This window comes from Mastigoproctus giganteus, chromosome 10 (genome assembly GCF_048544385.1).
Source record: "Mastigoproctus giganteus isolate SK-2022 chromosome 10, ASM4854438v1, whole genome shotgun sequence".
Lineage (NCBI taxonomy): Eukaryota > Metazoa > Arthropoda > Arachnida > Uropygi > Thelyphonidae > Mastigoproctus > Mastigoproctus giganteus.
In genome coordinates, this window is record NC_143584.1 from 134995416 (window position 1) to 135015820 (window position 20405).

The following is a 20405-nucleotide window of genomic DNA, read 5'->3' on the forward strand; positions in this document are numbered from 1 at the left end:
CTTAAGTTTCTCTGTTCGCAATTTTGAATTTAATGGATATTGAGTTGAAAAGTGGGGATGACTTACTTCGTAATGTCGACGTAAATTGCTTACTTTGTAGTTTGCAATTGTAACTTTACAAATAAGACACAACGACTTTCCATTATTGTCAATAAAAGCAAAATTTTCTACCCACTCTTCTTAAAAGATTCTATTTTCTTGTTCGTATTTTCGTTTTTTGATATTTTCTGAGGTCATGTTATCAAAAATTTAAATAACTTTAATTCCAAAGTCTGAAATTGAAACAAAATAATTAAATTAATTTACGGAGCGGAAAAATCACACTCGTAACTTTTTACGCACAAGTCCACTGATGGCGCCAGCAGTGTAAATGCGCACGGATTTATTTATAATCAAAATAAAAATAGCAAGATATCTAGACAAAAAAAAAAATAAACACAACATAAAATCCGTATAACAAAATATTAGTTACTTAATTATATTTTTATAATTTAACAAGATTCACTGAAAAAATTTCTGAAATAATAAAAAAAAACGGATTTAAATTTTCAATGGGAGCCGCACTTAACTCAACGAAGAGCCGCATGCGGCTCTGAGAGCCGCATTTGCCCACCGTTGCTCTAGTGTCTCTAATTTTGTCATTTAAATTTTCATTAATGATAATAAAATCTATTATAAGACTGCATTTCTTGTTTCCCATGTGAATTTATGGATATTCTTGTGTCTGAAAAAAGTATTTGTAATTTTAAGTTTATTAAAAATGCAGAAGTCTATCAGGCATCTTCCATTATTGTTGACCACGGGTTCACCTTCTGATCCTAAACATTTGTCTACTGATTGAGCACCAACCCTTGCATTAAAATCTCCTGCTAGTATGAGATACTCGTTTTTGTTAGTTTTGTCTATGATCTGTTGTAATTCGTCATAAAATTCTGTGGTTTCATCAATGTTGCCTTCTACTGGTGCATAGATGCCAATGATTTTTATTGTATAAGATAGAATTTTTAGTCTTAATTTCAATATTCTGGGTGATATCCAAGAGCAGTCTAATATTTTGTTTTCCCATTCTTTCTTAATTATAACAGCAACTCCCGATGATGCCCACATTTCACTTGGTATGCCGGAGTATATCATCATGAAGTTACCTATTTCTTTGGATCCTTTGTTCTTCTTTTTTGTTTCGGTAATGACTGCTATGTCAATATTTCTATTTTCTAGTTCCGTGGCCAATTCATCTAATTTGTGATTTATTCCCCTAATGTTCCAAGTTGCTACTTTAAGTTCCTTAATCGTAGTCCTATATCCATTGCCTAGGTCGTTACCCTTGAGATCCGTCCAGTTTGACTGCACTAAAGGAATATATTTTACATTACATTGTCCTGGTATGAATTCATCCCGCTTGTCCCAATGCTGCTCAACATAATGTTCTTCTGTCACGGCTGTCCCAGAAACATAAAACACAACAATATTTTGTGAAATCCCCCTGCAAACCAATAACCTTATGATCACTGCATATGTTCCAACCATAATCCTGGTATTTTATAGCACGTAGAACCTTAGACATGCTTTCATGACTTTCTTTACATCCCACTGAATGAAACACAGGAACTGATGGAAATTTGTTGCCATTATGAAGCAAAACTGTTTTTAAACTTAATTTTGAGGCATCTATGAATAAACTCCATTCATCTGAAAAGGACATGAAAAACATTTCATGTCCTTTTCAAAACACTGAAATCTTCGTTCCTGCTGCGAGTATATTCCACGATGTAACCTAGAACCTAACAGTTCGGCTTGTTCTTTTGGCAAATTTAAGTCTCAAATCAAATCATTCAACTCATCTTGTTTGATTAAATGTACCTCACTACCTGAACTTACTGGCTGATAGTTGACATCTTGTGAAGTGGTAGGAGAGTCCTCGAGAGTACGAGGGCACACCCTCTGCTCTCGATAGGTTGTTTAGGTTTGGAGGATAGATTTACAACCTGGAGAACATGTTACGATCAGTTAATACTTGAAAAACTTTGGCACAGCCTACAAAAATCCTCACCAAAAACACTAAGTGTGTGCTCTTCAAATTGTTTTGAAGAGCACACACCATAGTTAGAGGTCTGATTATGTTTATCACAAGAAAACTGAAGCTAGAATCAATTGCTAAAATTAAGAGAATTAGCTTTTATCTGTTAAAATAAATCAGTATTTCATACATTACTGGTATGTTTACATGAAATTGGCATATTTTGGTAAAACGTAACTCCCTGTATATTTAATAATTGTGACATGATGTGAAACTATCATGGTGATTTTCAAAATCTACACATAAAAACTGGTTAAAAACAGCATTTAAATTCTTGGTGGTGAAAATTGTGTTGGTCAGTGTTATTTATGACATTAACAACAAGCCAAAAGGATCACAAGTTACCTTGTCAAGAGTTCACTGCCAGTACAAATGGCACATGGATTTATATTACGTCCTTTAGAGAAGATCGTAAAACTTTGATAATTAAGGCTAACCTAGAATAAACAAAATAGTTCTCTAAATATTAAGCAATAATTTATGGGCATATTTTTACAATACAAATATCAATATGGGGACAATCAGAATCAAAATACCCTCAAATGTCAAGTCAGGCGTAGTTCTTAGCAGCTATGTGAAAACAAAAAACCTTGGTTTTCCAATATGTAAGGTGACACCCTTTAAATCCAACTTCTTGCCCTTGAAAGTATAAGTGCACCCCACATAATATTTCATTTAGCAAATAGTTGTGATGATACTTGAAAATAACCATGAATATTAAATTTAATACTGATATTGGCCATACAGTGTCAGAAAGCCAGAGGCTTTGTTGTAGCAGTTTATGGCAGCCTCGTATCCTCTCATAATTTTGTGCATATACTTAACGATCACCATTCAAAGAAATGTGCGAGTATAAACTCAAATTTTGAAGAAACACTGCACTAGCACCCATTCTGTTAGAGTCACACTTGTGGTGTGAATTTGGCAGAGTGGGTGCTTGACATGTGTAAACTCACACATGTGAACACCACGTGTGATTTTACACAAAACTACAAGTGTCTAGATATATAGTTTTAACTTACCATCATTTAGAACTGCAAGTAAACACAGGGAAACTGCAATCAAATTCTATAAAAACTGAGTAATTCCTTCTTAACATATTGACTTCCAAGCTAGTTTAAGAAAAAATTTCCCCTGGGGCCAAAAAATATTTATTAAATAATTTTATTAAATAATTTTATTAATAATTCTAAAATAAATATTGTAATGTCAGTGTCATGTCATTTTATTGCTTAAATTCTCAAAAAAAAAAAAAAAAAAAGTTTTTTTGTGTCACAGAATAGATGAGCATCTTGGAGATACAAGATAATTCAACAAGTGAGTTTCAGATGGTATAGAGCAATCAAATCCAGAACTGTTATGCTGGAGGAGCAGGTCCTGAATCATGTGAAGGAAAATCGTGATGGCAGCAACCATGTGAATATCAGCAGCAGAGGGCAAGGAACATGCAACTGTGCAAAGAATTTTATGGAAACAACAGACTTGTCCATATAATATTCAAAGATTACAAGACCTTACTGAAGCTGATTTTCCACCACAAGAAACTTCTTATACTTGGCACTTATAACAGTGTGCCCTCAATCCCTTTTCTACTTTCTGTGTTGTTTTTTGATGGGCTAACTTCAAAGAAATGGCATGATGAATTTTCACAACATTCACACTGGGCAGATGAGAATCTGCATGCTCTATTCCATGGCCTGACATTTGGTTGGAGAACTACAATGAAAAATAAATATATCTTATCACCATTTACCATGATGGGCATGTACTTTCTGAAAAGAACACTGAAGCTCTCCATTAAATCATATGTTGTTTTTATTGTCTGGTCTTCATTTGGGGCCACAATAACTTCAATTTCACTACTGCACATACATTGTGCTCTACCACTTCTTGGTTGATCCTCAATATTAATAGCTCTGGCTTTAAAGTGCAAATGTCATCTTCTAACATTGCTAATGTAAACAGTGTCCTTTTCATAGATTTTTATCAGATTTTCATCAATTGGAGTGGCTATAGTTTCACCACATTTAAAACGAAATCTGACCACTACCCACTGTCAAAAGTAGATGTCTCTTCTTTGAAGCCATATCTTTATATCTGTAAGAAACAGAAAGATACAACTTTCTGCAGTTATAAACCAATGTTTGTGAAATATTTAATTAACATTTTATTGCACTATGTATTGTGCTTTATAATTTATAAAACAACAGGCATTATTTTTGAAATTTTTAATAAAAATTTAGAATAGTGTTTTGATAAAAATTAATTTTGTAAATTTAATATTTGATGGTCATCTTAATGTGCCTGCCATATCTTTATATGGTATAACCCAAGAGTAGCTTCACATGTGTTGACATGATATGCAACAGCTATCAACTGCTGAAGTACTGACATTGCTAAAAACAGATATAGCAGAAGTTGGAATTTTTCATGCTCATTTGATATTGACTACTGAGATAGCCATCTGCTCTGCTGCTTAGTGTACACTAGTGATGGGCACAATCGAATGATCAATAATCAATTATTTCGATAATTGAAATACAACTGATTGCACGCAAAGTAGTTGTGAAATGTAAAATGAACGATTATATGCAAATTATTTGATTACAAAATTAGAATTGTTGAAAACAGAAGAAGAAAAAACAAAGCTAAGGTAGTGTAGGGATTTGATTTAATAGTATCAAAAGTAAAGGCAAGGTACTGTTCCCACTTAGCCAATAGTGCAGTTCAGGGATCAATCCTTCCTTCCTTCTTTCAAAAGCTCTCTCAAAGCGATTAGACTTAACCTGAATCAGATCAAGTTCAGTTGAACAGAGAGTCTGTGGTGCAAGATTACATGTGGTAAAGGGATAAACCCATAATACACAACGGAGGTACCAGAGACATAATGGGAAGACCAGTGAGTTTAACTACAATGGTAGGTAAGATCATGGAGTCCCTGATTAAGGATACAATACAGACCATCTCAACAGGAATAAACAGATTGAACATGGATTCGTGAGGGGGGGAATCTTACCTGACCAATCTAGTTAATTGTGACAAATTCAGAGATTTGTTAGATGTGAGAAACAATTTTTGACGTTACTTATCTTGACTTCCGTAAAGCTTTTGATACAGTTTCCCCACGAAGGCTATTATATAAACTGGAGCATATTGGGATTAATGGCAAAATTTTAATATATAAATATTCATTTATTGCATATTATGACAAATCCTTATGCACATGGTTAAGGGTCAGATAATTTAGTATAGAGGAAATAAAATAGTAAATAATCAATATGGATAACAATATTCATATATACATAAAACAATGAATATGAATTACATTTATGTATTAACAAAATAAGACAGTTGCAGTACAGTCCATTAGGCATTCAGTTGCTAATTACTTGGTTGAAGGCAGGCTGCTGTTTGTATTACTTTTCATCTGATTGGAAATCTTGCTCTTTTAGGCTTGAGAATTGAGAAATCTCTGGCAATCAAGGTTGTGAATATTTATGAAATGAAGGGGTATATTCAGAAACATTCTGTCCATTTGCTTGAGTCTGGAGAGGTTAGGTTTGGATTGTTGTTGGTTTCTTGAATTCTCTCTATTGGGAACTGTTGACATTACATTGGCTATATTTGGTGAATCTCTTGCAGAAGTAATCAACTTTGCAAAAAGCAAGGCTCTAGACTCGGTAATGACCTGTTGCAGAGGCTTTATGTTTAAGTTTTCATTAAACTCTGCCTGGATATTGTATGGGGAATGCCATGTTTGCTATTAAGCCATCTTGGAACCCAATACTCTAGGGCAAGGAATTTCTTGACTGTAACTTGAGGGGCTCCAGACCAGATTTCAGAAGCACATTGACAGTGTAAAGTGTATTTAGGGTCATACGGCACCAGGGGTTTCCCCCATCTCCGTGTTGTTTACATTGTGATGGGTGTGCCAGTTTGCTGGAAATGCCAGAGATTTAAAAGTGTATGGATATTGTACATGTGTAGTGTCGTGTACCGTTGTTCATCTGGTCATTTAGCTGCTGGACCCCTACTGAGGCCCAACGTTGCCCCACTTTAGCCCCGTGGAGGCAGAACAGGTACACCAGCATTATAATTATTTACTCTGGCAGGTCCTGCCACCTAATTTCCTTAGATTTCAGTGGCTAGGACCTAAAAAAAAAAAAAAAAAAAAAAAAAAAGCACATATGCGACATACAAAAATGCATATGCATACAGTTCGCGTGGTGAAGGCACTAGAATGAGAAGCCGAGAGTTTTGGGCGAAATTTATTTTGATGGTTAAATTTGGATTGTGTGGGACTTTCGCTTGCGTATAGTTAGAGTGGGGGGAGGGAGGCTGAAGATTGGGGGGATATAGTCAGAAAAGGAGCCGATAGGGAAGGTAGCTCCAGCTTGCAGTGGGGCATGCACCAGAAAGAAGAGAAGGGTGGTGGGGGTTAAGGAGATGGCAAGCCGTCTCCCTCCCCCACCAGGGAAGGGGAGTAATAGTGGGCCAGACAAGGGAGCTGACCCAGAACGCCAATAGGGCGTGAACGCTTGTGGCTGCAAAGTGGTCGTCTATCATCAGTGGCCTACCATCCAGGGCTAATGGAATTCTCTCAGGCTTTCTTGTCAGGTTCGTACAACGACTGTGCAGGTTCTTCTTCATCTTTTGGTGAGAGTCGCTCATGGGACTGAGTCCCGTTCGTGTGTCAGTTGAGAAGGATTTTCATCAGGGTTGAAGGTCCAATCATGTCCATTTGTTTTCTGTGCAGCGCGACAGCTGCTTGGTCGTTAGTATTTATAGATTGGGCAACGCCCCAGCTGTGGGTTTAAAAGTATGGGAAAAATGCATCTTTGGACATGATTTATGACTGTTTTTTTTTTTTTTTTATCTCGGATCACTGCTGTTTCCTGTTTGATCAGCCATTTTGCTTTCCGAATGTTTTGAGCAATGTAACTAGTGAATTAAAAAAAAAAAAAAAAAAGATTTTTGTGAAAAACTGCTCCTAGGTCTTTGTGGGCATATACGTTTGGAATTGAGACATCTGCAATTTTTATTTCTATGTGGTTTGGTTGTTTCTGTAAGGAATAAGTTATCTAAGCAGATTTGTTTGCATTGATAACGAGATTGAGTTCTTTCAGATACTTAATGATTATATACATCCGTAAATTTGCATTATGGCTAACTTTGCAAATATCATTACAGGCTTTTGAAATAATAAATTGTTTCAAATCAATGGCATATACGCCAGAAGATTTAGATTTGCTTGCAGAAGTGGTTGTAGAAGTGCTGAAATTACAGTAATGGAGAGTACACCTTCTTGCAGAATACCTATTGTGATTGTGATGAGAATATCATTGGGAAAGAGGAGATATCTGTGATTTAAGCTGTACTGTAGATAGATTACCACTGTATCAATGAGAAAATGATTTTTTAGTATCTCAACAGCTTTCCTGCGATCTAAGTTGTTGAAAGCACCTTTGATGTCTAAATAAAAGACATCGCATTGTGCCTCATCTTGAAATGCAGTTTGGATGCGCACACCAGTATCAGCTAAGCTTGTTGTAGTTGCAGAGCACCCTGTAGGACCAAAATTCATGTTGACAAGTGTATTAGCCAAGATTGTATCTTGAAGGTAAGATAGCATGATTTTATCAATAATTTTAGTTATTACTAAGGAAACAGTAGTTGATCGATAGCTTGTATGGTTATTACTGTTAGCTTTTTTCAGGAATCAGAGTAATCCCGAAAGTTTTTCACTGTCTTGGAAGGAATGGCAGGGAAATGCACATTTGGTAATGATTTTCACTAGACAATTTAATAATAAAACTAGAGATACCATCAGGGACTTCACTACTGCCAAGACATAATTGGTAATTATCTGCTGTACTCTATCCTTGTTCACAAGTTGGTTAATCAGTAGGGCTTGACTAGGAGGCATTTGATCTGCTTGTTTGTTGTTGTTTGTTATTTGGTTTTTAGGAGCATTAGCAACTAAGGCCATATTGCTCCAGGAATATGCTGTGGTCATTCCCTGACCTTTCCGAATCCTCCGTATTTGGTGGTGACGGGCTTGAACCCTGGTCTAATCAAGAAGCGTGTGCTACGCACTGCTGCTCCTTCCCACCTAGCTACGGAGGCACCCATTGATCTGCTTGCTTGTAAGAATTTAATCTTTGAAATCTGTGCTGCATATGCACCTTCAGCACAGATGACAGAATAGCTTGTTTCCATATTGCACTTTATCCATTCTACAATTTGATCATGCTGTAAGATGGCTCTTATTTTTGTAGAAAGTGCTCTTTTATTGTGTTTTATTAAATTAAATAATTCCTGAACATTAAATAATTTCTGTATGACTGAATTTTTTTTAGTTGAAATAATGCTCTGCTTTTTTATATTTTATGCTGATCAAGTGCCATATTTTTTCTATTGTCTGTGGTATTTTTGCTTAACTTTGAAGTATGGTTTTAGAGGGAATTTGAACCAAGGTTTGGAATGAAAAGATATTCTTATACACTGGGATGCCTACTCTGTTCAGCCATTTTATTAGAAGAATAGTGGCATCCTGTGTAGGGATATTTCTGGGAGAATTCAATGGCTAATATTTTGAGAGCTGCAAAAACTTATTTCTGAAGGAATTTTATAGATGATATTCTTTTGGTGATTTATGGAATGGGGTGAAACTCGCTGCAGTAGATTGATGCTTGAAGCTCTATACTTCTGCAAACAGATTTAAATGTAATGTTGCTGCTCAGTTTTTCTTGGAGTGGAAGATCAGAATAAACAAAGTCAAATGCTTGATTTCCTCTGGTAAAAGTAAAGTTGATTTTTTTTAGCTCCTAGAACTAACAAGGATTCGAACATCAACTTCATTTGTAAATTATATTTGGGTGGGGGGCGTTAAAGTTTCCCATTATAATTATGTTGGGTTCGAGGCTTATGAACAGTAGTGACGCAGGTTATCATTTAATTAATGATGTCATCCATAGGTCCAGGTGGAATATAAATATTATAAATTTGTAGCAGTGAATCTTTAAATTGGATTAACAGAGAAATTCCTTCAAAGCTATAGGTACTAGAGTCATAGGTGTTCATAACTATCAGATCAGATTTTAAAATAACTTAGATTAATCCTTGATATCATATATGGTGTGTAGTTGAGATTTTTCGGCAGTAGTAGTAGTAGTGGCATGTGATGCAAGCAAGCAAGTGTATGAGCGTATGCAGCATTAGCCAAAAAAAAAATCACACAATTCCCTCCAAATGCCTGTCCAGTTCCTCCTTAAATTTATTTAACCTATCAACTTCCACAATAACAGATAGAAGTTTGTTCCAGCAATTAACCAACCATTGGCTAAAGGCAAATTTCTACACATATATTCTACATCTGTCTTTTCTTAATTTGAATTTATGTCCCCTTAGGTTCATAATCTGAACAAGTGGAAGGATCCCATCAGAATTCAGCTTGCTCAACCCATTCAAGGCCTTATACACCTCAAAACTAGGCACCATGCAGGTGCCTAGTCTCCAGCCACTGCAATTTGCAGAACTTAAGCCTCTCTTGGTAAGAGGATCTCTTCACTCCCCCTCACCAATCTTGCTGCCCTTCTCTGTACATGCTCAAGAAAATCTACATCCTTTCTAAAATGAGGCCTCCAGACCTGTACGCAGTACTCAAGGCGTGGCCTGACCATTGCCTTATACAGAGGGACAATCACCTCCTTTTCCCTGCTAGCAAAATTCCTATATATCATTGACAAAACCCCATGACCTGCCCTGGCAGCCTGTCTGCATTGCTCAGAAAGCTTCATATCTGACTGCACAATTACTCTCAGGTCTTTTTCATTTTCTACCACCTTAAGTGTAGTACCACACAGTTGGTATGTTTCTCTGGAGTTACTTCTACCCATATGCAGTACTTTGCATTTGTCAAGGTTAAACTTCAGTTGCCACTTCTTAGACCATCTGCCCAAATTATCTAGATCCTGTTGCAGTAGCACACTGCCATTACTGTCATTAACAACCCTGCCAACCTTTGTATCATCTGCAAACTCAGACACTAAGCTTGATATACCTTCATCAATATCATTGATAAATAAACAAAACAACACTGGACCCAACACTGAACCCTGTGGGACTCCACTAATAACATTAGTCCACGAAGACCAGCACCCATTAATTACCACCCTCTGTCTTCTCCCACTCAACCATCCTTTTATCCATTGTAGCTGTTGTTATTTGATTTTTAGGAGCATTAGCAACTAAGGCCATATTGCTCCGGGGATATGCGGTGGTCATTCCCTGACCTTTCCACAGCCTCCGTATTTGGTGGGCACAGGCTCGAACCCCTGTCTAATCAAGAAGCGTGTGCTACGCACTGCTGCTCCTGCCCACCTGGCTATGGAGGCACCGATCCATTGTAGCAACTTACCCTTAATACCATTCGGCTCCAATTTGTACAATAGTCTTCCATGTGCAACAGTGTCAAAAGCTTTCCTGAAATCCAAATATACGATATCAAAATTATTTTTTGCATCCAGTTCCTTTGTAACCACATCATAATATCCTATTAAATTTGTCAGACAAGACTTTCCCTTAACAAACCCATGCTGTGTCTGAATTATTGCTGCAGTCTTGTCTGAATTATTGCTGCAAATGATCCTGCAATGCATCTTTAACCAGTGACTCCATTATTTTACCCGGAACAGAAGTTAAACTAACTGGTCTGTAATTACTCATGTCACCCTTCGATCCCTCTTTGCGAATTGGGGATACATTTGCACATCTCTAGTCCATGGGGATCTCCCCTGAGTCCCAGGATGCTCTCATAATTATGGCTAAAGGTTTGCTTAGTTGCTTTGCTGCCTCCTTTAATATAACCGGATAGTCCCATCCACCCCAGGTGCCTTTCTTATGTTTAACCTCAACAATTTCTCCTCCACTTTGCTCTCAGTTATTACAAAATCATTAAGCACCCTGCTACAATTTGATAACCTTCTGGCATTTTCAAACCTTAATAACTCTTCATGTGTGAATGTAGATGCAAAATACTCATTCAGTTTGTTTGCTATCTGAGCAGGATCATCAACAGTCGAATCATCAATATCAAGTGGACTAATCAGATTCATCCCCTTCCTTTTAGAGTTCATATAAGTAAAGAAATCCTGTAGGAGGACATCCTGTAGAGGTTTCTGCATATACAGTGCAACTAAACATATGATGTCATGAGATTCTTCTATTAATAATGCAATAAGCATAAGCAGTTTATGTTTTTATGTGCTTACATTTTGAAGAAAAATGTTGAGATGCACATATGTGTCAAAAAGATGTTTGCAAACAGATGTATCAAGTGGCAGGTTGAATGATGGACTACGATGCAAACCAGGAAAGGCATTTTTTAGATTGAGATTTAAATGGTAGCTTTTCATTAGGTTGGCAACTGTGCCTCCAATAGCTCCATAATATGGAATAACGAATAAACAACTCGGCCAGATATCAGGGTTTAGATATCGTTGTAACAGTTCTTTAGCTAATTCTGAAGGATGCATATAAGAGTTTGGTTTTTAATTTTGAAAGCTGTACCTAGTATTTCAAGCTCTAAAAATAGCTGGTCCATCTGTTGGGAGGTAGTACTGGAACCTAGCATTCTAACAAAAAATATTATTTATATTATACCTTGAACTACTTTTACTTCTTATTTTAACACAAGATTACATATTTGTTGTTCCTATTATGCTAACTGTTGTTTTTGCAGAGAAACTTGAAACTTAGGGTACTTGTAGACAAGCTTCAATTAATAGGCACTTTAGAATTGAGATCAAAAGGATCGTTTTGACAGTGCACAAACTGTCAGGTTTCTGTTGTTTATTCATTGCAGTGGGATTGTGTTTATGTTTGGGTCAACAACACAACTCAATTGCGTTCCTGAAAGATAGCGAGAGCTAGGTTTTGAAGATTGTGCAGGTATTTTTGCATTTTTTGCTGGAACAAATTCTTCAGCATCTCGACTGAGGACTGGAACTGCAGAAGTCTGATGTACATAAGGAGGATGAGGTAATGAAGGGTTCTCACCCATTGTCTTCAGATCAAGAAGCATGTGATAAAACTTATACTGCTGATCTTCTATTAAAAGATGTTCTTCAATATCATCATTTGTTCTCTGAAGTGTTTTCTCAGCATTTGTTCCAGCATAGCAAATGAGCTATCAATCTTTGGAGATGTTGTAGTTGGGGGAGGGGAGTGTAATCCATTTGGGTGGAGATATCATTAGTCAACTTCAATGATTAATGTCATGGTTTAGGAAACCATAGTAAATGGACAGGAGATAAAGAGTCAGTGGCAGCTCGTGACTCTGATGTATAGGGGTGCTTCTTCTTAAAGTTACATACTGCCTTGGTTATAAGATGTGTAGACAGATGGTAATAATAACAAGCAAGTTAAAAATACTACAAAACATTAACTGGACACTTACCATCAACAGACTTGGGTAATCTTGAAATTTTATTTAAAAATAAAATCTATTCTTCGGTTTTTATTTTGTTGAAAATAGATTAATAACCTTTTCATTCAAGTTTGGTACACTGTTCAAATCAACACTGCTTGCTCCGCAGTTCCTTTGACTCATTTTATCACCTCTAAAAAATGCATATTGGCAACCTGCCAACTAGGCGTTGACTCAACCACTGGGGCCAAAATATGGAACTGTGTAGCACACAGTTCCACCTATGATTAAACTTCAAAGTTGAAAACGATTTCATGTTTTTATTCATTTATTATTGAAATGATTATTGGAAATAGAGGATGAGTATATTATTATTAATAGGTCCCGCATATAGTAATATGTGGGACCTATTATTAATAAAAACCATTGCATTGTATTGTTCTTCACAAAATTTCATATAACTCTGTTGACTGTATATTTAGATTTAAAAAGCTGGGGATGCTGCGGTTCTGCAGTGCCTACCAACGAGCCACCCCTGTAAAGAATGGTCAGAATTGTATGAGAGAGAGAGATCAATATCTATTGGGGTATTTTGAAAATTTAGTTCATACTGACTAGAAGGAGACTAAATTTAAACTAACATTTCTAGCTCTTTTACATGAAGAGCATCTCCAATTATTTAACACTTGATGACTTAGATAATTTTTTTATCAGAGAACACCCATCAAAAAATCTTACTACATATTCCTTTACAGATAATCCAATTACATACTGTTTTAAGACACACACTGCATGAAATAGCATCCTTGGTGGCATATTAAAGAGTAAAAAAAGCTCTGAATATAGGCAAACAGAATATACAAACAAGCAGGTGGGCCATGATTGATACAGCCTATATTAATTTATTGACAGGGAAGTATGGTGTTTTGGCTACTACTTCTAAGCTATCAGCAACACAAGCTAAAGGAGTTGAAAACACAATTTATTTTCTTTGAGAATAAATCTTTAATTATATTAGTTTTTAAGTTATTTTATTAATCTTTACTTCTTTCTAAATTTGGAGAGGATATCATTTCTGGGCTGTGACATATGCATATAAAACTTTTTTTTTTTTTTTTTTTTAACAGCTAATTGAACAATTATGAAAAACTAGAGTATTTCTCAGGTGTTTATCACAGCTATATTTGTTAATTAAATTAAGAAAAACATTCACGTAATTTTTTTAAACTTTAAATTTTAACACAGTTACTATTTTTTGCAAAAACAAAAAGACAGAGAAAATCGGTGTTTTTGCAAAAAGTTACTGTAGTTGTATCAGTGTTGAGAGGGAGAAATGATCAAATTGGGCCACAAACACACATTTTCCACCAATCCAAAGAGGTGGTAGCTATGATAGAGGTGCTCAAGTTCAAAATGGTTGCAAGCTCCTAATCTAGTGGGCAGAAGTTTAATTCTTTTTAAATAATGGAAATTTTAATTAGGAATATTAAAATATCTGCTTTACAAAATTATATCCAATTAGAACTCACCAACAAAAACTGGATTTCTCCAAAGGGAATGAAAGTCACTCTATAAAATTTTTCAGCATTATCACCAGGTCGTAAAAGATGAAAGCACTTGTTGGTTATCAATACAAATATCTGGCGTGAGTTCCCCTTATTAAGACCAAAAAATGCCGGGAATACCTAAATAAAAATATCATGCTAATAATCAACAGCATAAATACATCTCACAAAAAAAAATTCATATGAAGTCAATTCATAATAAGAAAACAATGCTGTATTTTGCTGTCTGTTGTTTGAGGAAAAATTTTAATTCAGCACAAAAATTTTAATTTGGCATAACACCACCTAAATCTTTAAATGTTCCACATTTTGTTTTTTTGTGTTAATCAATTTTTTAGTAACACAAAGACTTACAGTATCCTTTAGTTTATAATTTTTTTAAATAAATTAATTTGTATGGCTTAATTAGCAAATATTCTTGGGAATTTTTGGTGCATTGACTATTCAGGTTGTGACATGTTAAGTTGCAGAGGTAAGCAAATTATTTTATTTTGTTGTAAATTACATATGTAGGATAAGTATATATTTAATGGCAATTTGTATGTTGTGGGGATTGCATGGAGGAAATCCTACCCCAGCTTGCTACAGCACAAATTAGAGAAGGTCTAAGAATTCCTTCAGTCACTCACAAGATCTGAAATCAGTACCTCTCCAAACAAGTTATTTGTGGCAAAATCACTAACTGCTATGGAAAACAAATTATCAAATAATAAAAAAACTAGTTGAGCCTTTTTTTTTTTTTTTTTAAACTCCTACAATTCAGTTTCATGTCAATTGAAACTGAAATGTTGATACAGTGATCTCTAGTTGAGAATAGCAGAGGCAATTTAAAAGCATTATAAGAATTATATTAAAAGCAATAGAAGGAAGCACAGTAAAATTAATATGGTAGAAGTTGGGAAACAATGAGTTTATGATAAAAGTTAGTGATAACTGTAATGGAAAATTAATCAACAATTTACTAAAGGACAGTACGAATAATCATCCTATATACCCCAAGTTCCAATTTGGTGTATACAATGCTGTAGAGTTATCTGTACAGACAGCTCTAGAGCCAATTACAAAGAACATAAAAAGTCAGATCCCTTACAAAATTATACACTAAAGATAGGGAACATAGTAAACAAATTTAATATATCTCAATCTTGCTATCATTAACACCCATTATAATTGCCTGAATAGATATAACTAAAAAATAAGAAAGTATGATCACTCTGATATAACAAACACAATTGGAGAATTTTTAAAAAATCTGATAAAAAAAACAGCGCACAGATTCAAATATGAGCATATCTAATATTTGTGATATATGTAATGAGAAAACTAAGTTCAAGGTTATGAGTATGCTAAAGAGACTAAATTAATTTAATGAATATGATGACCATTTCAACACAAACAGAATGGGCAAGTAGGTTTCATTGAACATTAATGTGCGTGAGTTTTGTTGTGATATCTAGAATCTCCTCTTTTTGATTGGCTCAAGATATTTCACTCTTTTCTTAAATTTATTTGGTATCTTTGTCACTTTCTCTACAAATCATTCTTATCTTCGTGAATCTAACTTAGAGAAGTTATTTACCATAGTGACTTCAACGTGCAAAACTCTACTGAACTTCTATTTTACAAATCATACAAACAAGGATTTTGCTGTCATTAACACCCATTATACAACTGTTCAATTACCTACTAGAATACCAGATTCCCAGCCTCATAGTGCATTATTAAAATCAACCTCACAGGAAAAAAATCCTTCATTCTTCATTTGACTTTAGGCTGTATCAAATGATTAGGGTTCTGATCACCTACAATGATTGCAAAAGGAAATTCACACAACTGTTTCTCATTCCAGGTGACCATAAATGCTCAGAATCTATAAAATAAATAGCAGTTTAATCTCTCTTTTTTTTTTGTTTGTTTGTTTATGAAAAACTGGGCAACACTGTACTTAAGTAATCAAAAGAAAAAAAAAAAAAATCTCTATCGGTTAGTCTGCAGATTAGATTTGGATTTTTAATGGCACAAAAACAATAATAGCCAGGAAGAATTTGAATTTACAGGAAAATTGATATTTTGGTAATCTTTAAAATGGTTACCTTGTAAAAAAAAGTTGTATATATGTATACACATCAATAAACAAAAAGCAGTAGAAGAGCAAAAATAAATTTCCTATTTTATATATATCTATACATATTGATAGCAAATAAAATATTAATAACTGTTGACACATGGTTATTGTCAGATCAAATCTGGCTGATGACCCTCCTATGCACAAGCAGTGTGACACTTTCACACTGTTTGCACATAGGAGGATCATCAGCCCTCAGCAAAAAAGTGTCAGATGATTATTTCCTATGCAGAACCGAGCAAGAACAACTTCCTTTGTACGATCCTGTGCAGCCTAGACTGCCACGGTTTGATTAGGCTTAATCTGATAGTTTATTTGTTACCTGCCTGTGCCACGACTCTTGCCACTGCAAATAAATCTTATTACAGATTTATTTGCCTGTAGTCTATATAGGGGACTAATAGGCCAAGAGTATTCATCAGGGCTCGATTTGGCTGTATTATCAACCAAATCTGGTAATACCGATGTGGCTGGGGATCCAGCAGAAACGGATATCGATTCCACCTTCATAGAGAGATAATATCATCTGCTGAACCTGGGACAAGGCTGGATGATTGCTGCATCTCATCACTGATAGAGCCTAGAGTGAGCTCAAAGAATCTGTATATATAATAACCCGATGATGTTGGTTATGGTCCAAGGCTAACTCTATACCATGCAGCTCTGCTTTGTATATGCTGCATTCAGGGAGAATCTGCTCAGATATACTATAGTCAGAAAACACAGCTGCATATACCACACATGATTCTGACTTCAAGAAATCTGCATGTGCAGGCAAGAAGTCAGAATGTCTGGCTCAGTGATGTAAATATGAGGGGTTCCCGAAAAGTAAGGTGACACATTTTTATTCTTAATAATGGTGAGAGGGAATGAGCTGAATAGATAGACCTGTTAATAACATTCAAAAAGACCACCAATGCAGTGTTGAGATAGGGAACATAGTCGCCTCACAGCAGATTCCACTTACAAAATGGCGGCTACCGTGCGAATGTGGTCCAAAGCAGGTGTTCGTGAAGTTATTTGCTTTTTGCAAGCAAAAGGGTCTTCACCAAGTGAAATTCACCATGAACTGGTTGCTGTGTATGGCGAAAAGGTGATGACAAAGAAGCAGGTGTGTCTTTGGTGCAATGAATTTAAAGCGGGCCATGTTGACATTGAAGATTGATATCGGGCAGGCAGGCCTTCATCGAGCAAGACAGAAGACAACATTTCACACATTAAGCACATCATTCTTAAAAACAAGCGAGCGAAACTGCATAAAATTGCACAAATAGTGAACAAGAGTAAGTAGACTGTTCACGAAATTGTTCACAATGTCCTTGGCTTTTGAAAGGTGTGCTGCCGCTGGGTGTCCCGACAATTGTCTGAGGAGGACAAAGCAAAATGCATGGGGATGTGTCTGGAGAATCTGCTGCGATACAGTGACGAAGGAGAGGATTTTCTCGCTCGAATAGTCACAGCAGATGAAATGTGGGTTCATCATTTTATCCCAGAGAGCAAACAAGACTCCAGGACCTAGAAACATCCACAATCTCCTGTGCGTAAAAAATTCAAAACTGTTCTCAGTGTCTGAAAAGTCATGGCTACAGTGTTCTGGGATCGCCAAGGCATTGTGTTGGTGGATTTCTTTACGAAGGGAGGAACAATGCACAGCTTTACTGTGCAACACTGGAAAAACTGAAAGCCAACATTCGACACAAATCACCAGGACTCCTGATTTTGTTGCATGGCAATGCAACTCCACACACCACTCGTGAGTGGTTGGCCGTAATCGTTGGGAAACTCTGTCACGTCTTCCCCCTACAACTCAGACTTAGCGCCTTCAGACTTCCATTTGTTCGGCCCTCTGAAAAAACACCTTTCAGGAAAGCATTTCATCATGGATGAGGAAGTTCATCAAGCGGTGCGATGCTGGTTACTGCATGTAGGCACGGACTTCCTGGTATTGATAAACTGACCAAATGTTGGGACAAGTGCATCAAAAAAACTGGAGACTTTGTGGAGAAGTAGTGCATGTTCACTTATTTCTTGGTGTGTAATTTCAACTTCGTATTATTAAACATCATCAAGAGAGAAAATGTGTTACCTTACTTTTTGGAAACCCCTCGTAGAGCTGGAGGTAGATGGCAGGTGGTGTGTCAGACTTCATCCAGTTCTTAATGGAGAAGTCACATGCTGGAGTTTGAGCATGTCAGAGTGGAAGGGACTGCTTTGGTGATTGAGCAACCTTGTCTTCCATGATGTTAACTCTCTGAGTAGCTCTTGGACACGAATACCAAATGGATGGTTGGCAGTCCGAAGTGTTATAAAGATTTTCCAATAGTGGTTCAAAAATGGATGTCCACGTGGGGTGGCACGGAGTTCAGCTTAAAAGCCACTGTAGAAACAACTGTTTTCACTGACAGAACAAATATGGTTCATTTGCTTCAACATAGACTTTGGACAGGTGATGTTTTGAACCATTGCAACAGCAGCAATATGAATGGCCTGATGGTGAATGGGATCAAGCCACAAAAGGATGCCCTTTCTGGCCGACAAATATACCCAAGACCCATAATCTAATTTTTAACATACAAGTGCATAATACTGACAGAGTAAAGTGCATCAGTCTTTGCTCTCCCTTCTAAGAAGTAGAAGGGAGAGCAAAGAGAACGTTAAACCCTCTCATGCACTTTGTGCATAGCTGACAAATACATTGAAGAAATGTCAACTTTTTGTATGAATCCCAAGAATTTTGTCTCTGCTACTACTGAAACAGTACTTTGTCCAAGTCTTAATTCAAGTTCAGAATGAAGGTCATGCTTGCAACAAAAATGGATGCAAATGGTATTCTCTGGCAAGAATCTGAAACCAATAGCCATGGCTCAGGAATTAAGACAGTCAATGGCTTGTTGCAGTCATCTCTCAATAACCCTTATGTTGTGTAATTGAGTAAATATGCTGAAGTCATCGACATACAGTGCATTGTTCGGTAATGGAGTTTACTTTAATTGCAAAAAGCGTAACACTTAAGACAGATCCTTGCAGTACTCCCTCCTCTTGGCAAAAGAGCCAAGAATGGAGATCCTACTGAAACTTGGAAAAGACAATGGGATAAAAGTGTTTAATAAGAATGGGAAGGTTACAACTTAGACATAGGTTATAAAGATCTTTTAAAATACCAAATCTCCAAGTTGTGTCATATACTTTTCCGTGTCAAAGAAGATGGACACTATGTGCTCTCTATTTTGGACAGCACCTCGAATAGACGTTTTCAGTCTAATTAAGTGGTCCAAAGTGGATCAATTCCTTCAGAAGCCACAGTTAAAGCAGGAGAGAAAGTCATTTGATTCTAACTACATAAAAGTAGAGCATTGACCATTCTCTCCAATCTTTTGCACAAACAGCTAGTCAGAGCAATAAAACAATAGTTTTTTGAAGATTTAGAATCCTTTCCTGGCTTAGCAAAGGCATGAATAGTTGCCTTGTGCCAAGTGTCTAGAAACTGCTCTCAAGGAAGATTCTGTTGTATAGAAAGAGCAGGTGGTCCATGGAGTTTAGTTAAAGATGTTTAATCATTTCACAATGGATGTTGTCTGGTCCAACAGCGTTAGTCTTCATAAGGGTGAGAGCTGTTTTCAGCTTGTGGCCAGTAAATGGCCCATTATATGGATAAATACCCTTAGACATAAATATCAAGGCCTCCTTTTCAGTTTTGTGTTTAAGCACCAGAAATCTGAGGAATAAGCTGATGCTGCTGAGATGTTAAATGTCTCCACAAGAGCAGCTGAGTCTGCAATAGTATATCCATTATATTCCAGGAACAATTAGGGGTGGGCTCTATATTTTCCCTTAATTTTCTGGATTTTTTCCCAGACCATCTTAGCGCTGGTCATCTGGGTAACAATAACGTGAAACGAATTTGTGATTCCTTTTGACTGTGATTTGGCTCATGCATGTTTAAAGGCTATAAGGTTGGCCATGGTAGGATATCATCAGAACATCCCCCAAGCTTTGTTTTGAGCCTTTTTTGCTGCTGTGCAAACTGCATTCCACCACAGTTTTGGAAAAGGTGGAAACGGGGTGGATATTTTTGGAATTGCAATTGCAGCTGCATGAACAATACTTTCTGTGATGTATGTAGCTGCATCATTGTGAGGTTCTTACAGTGATGTCAAAATTTGCCAGATGTCGAAAGGCATTGCAGTCAGCCCAATCGATCTTACACTG

The 20405-nt window shown here is 36.3% G+C and overlaps 1 protein-coding gene across 2 annotated transcripts in view; it reads right to left on the reverse strand.

Moving 5' to 3' along the window:
• prd1 (pleckstrin homology domain-containing protein pruning defect 1) overlaps positions 1-20405 on the reverse strand; it is a 218090-nt gene that overhangs the window by 85471 nt on the left and 112214 nt on the right. For both annotated transcript variants that reach the window (XM_090382672.1, XM_090382670.1), the window contains exons 8-9: positions 14036-14191; positions 2423-2514 (exon numbers count right to left, since the gene is read on the reverse strand). In XM_090382672.1, coding sequence (XP_090238798.1) covers positions 2423-2514; positions 14036-14191 — 248 coding nt within the window. The remainder of the gene's footprint in view (positions 1-2422; positions 2515-14035; positions 14192-20405) is intronic.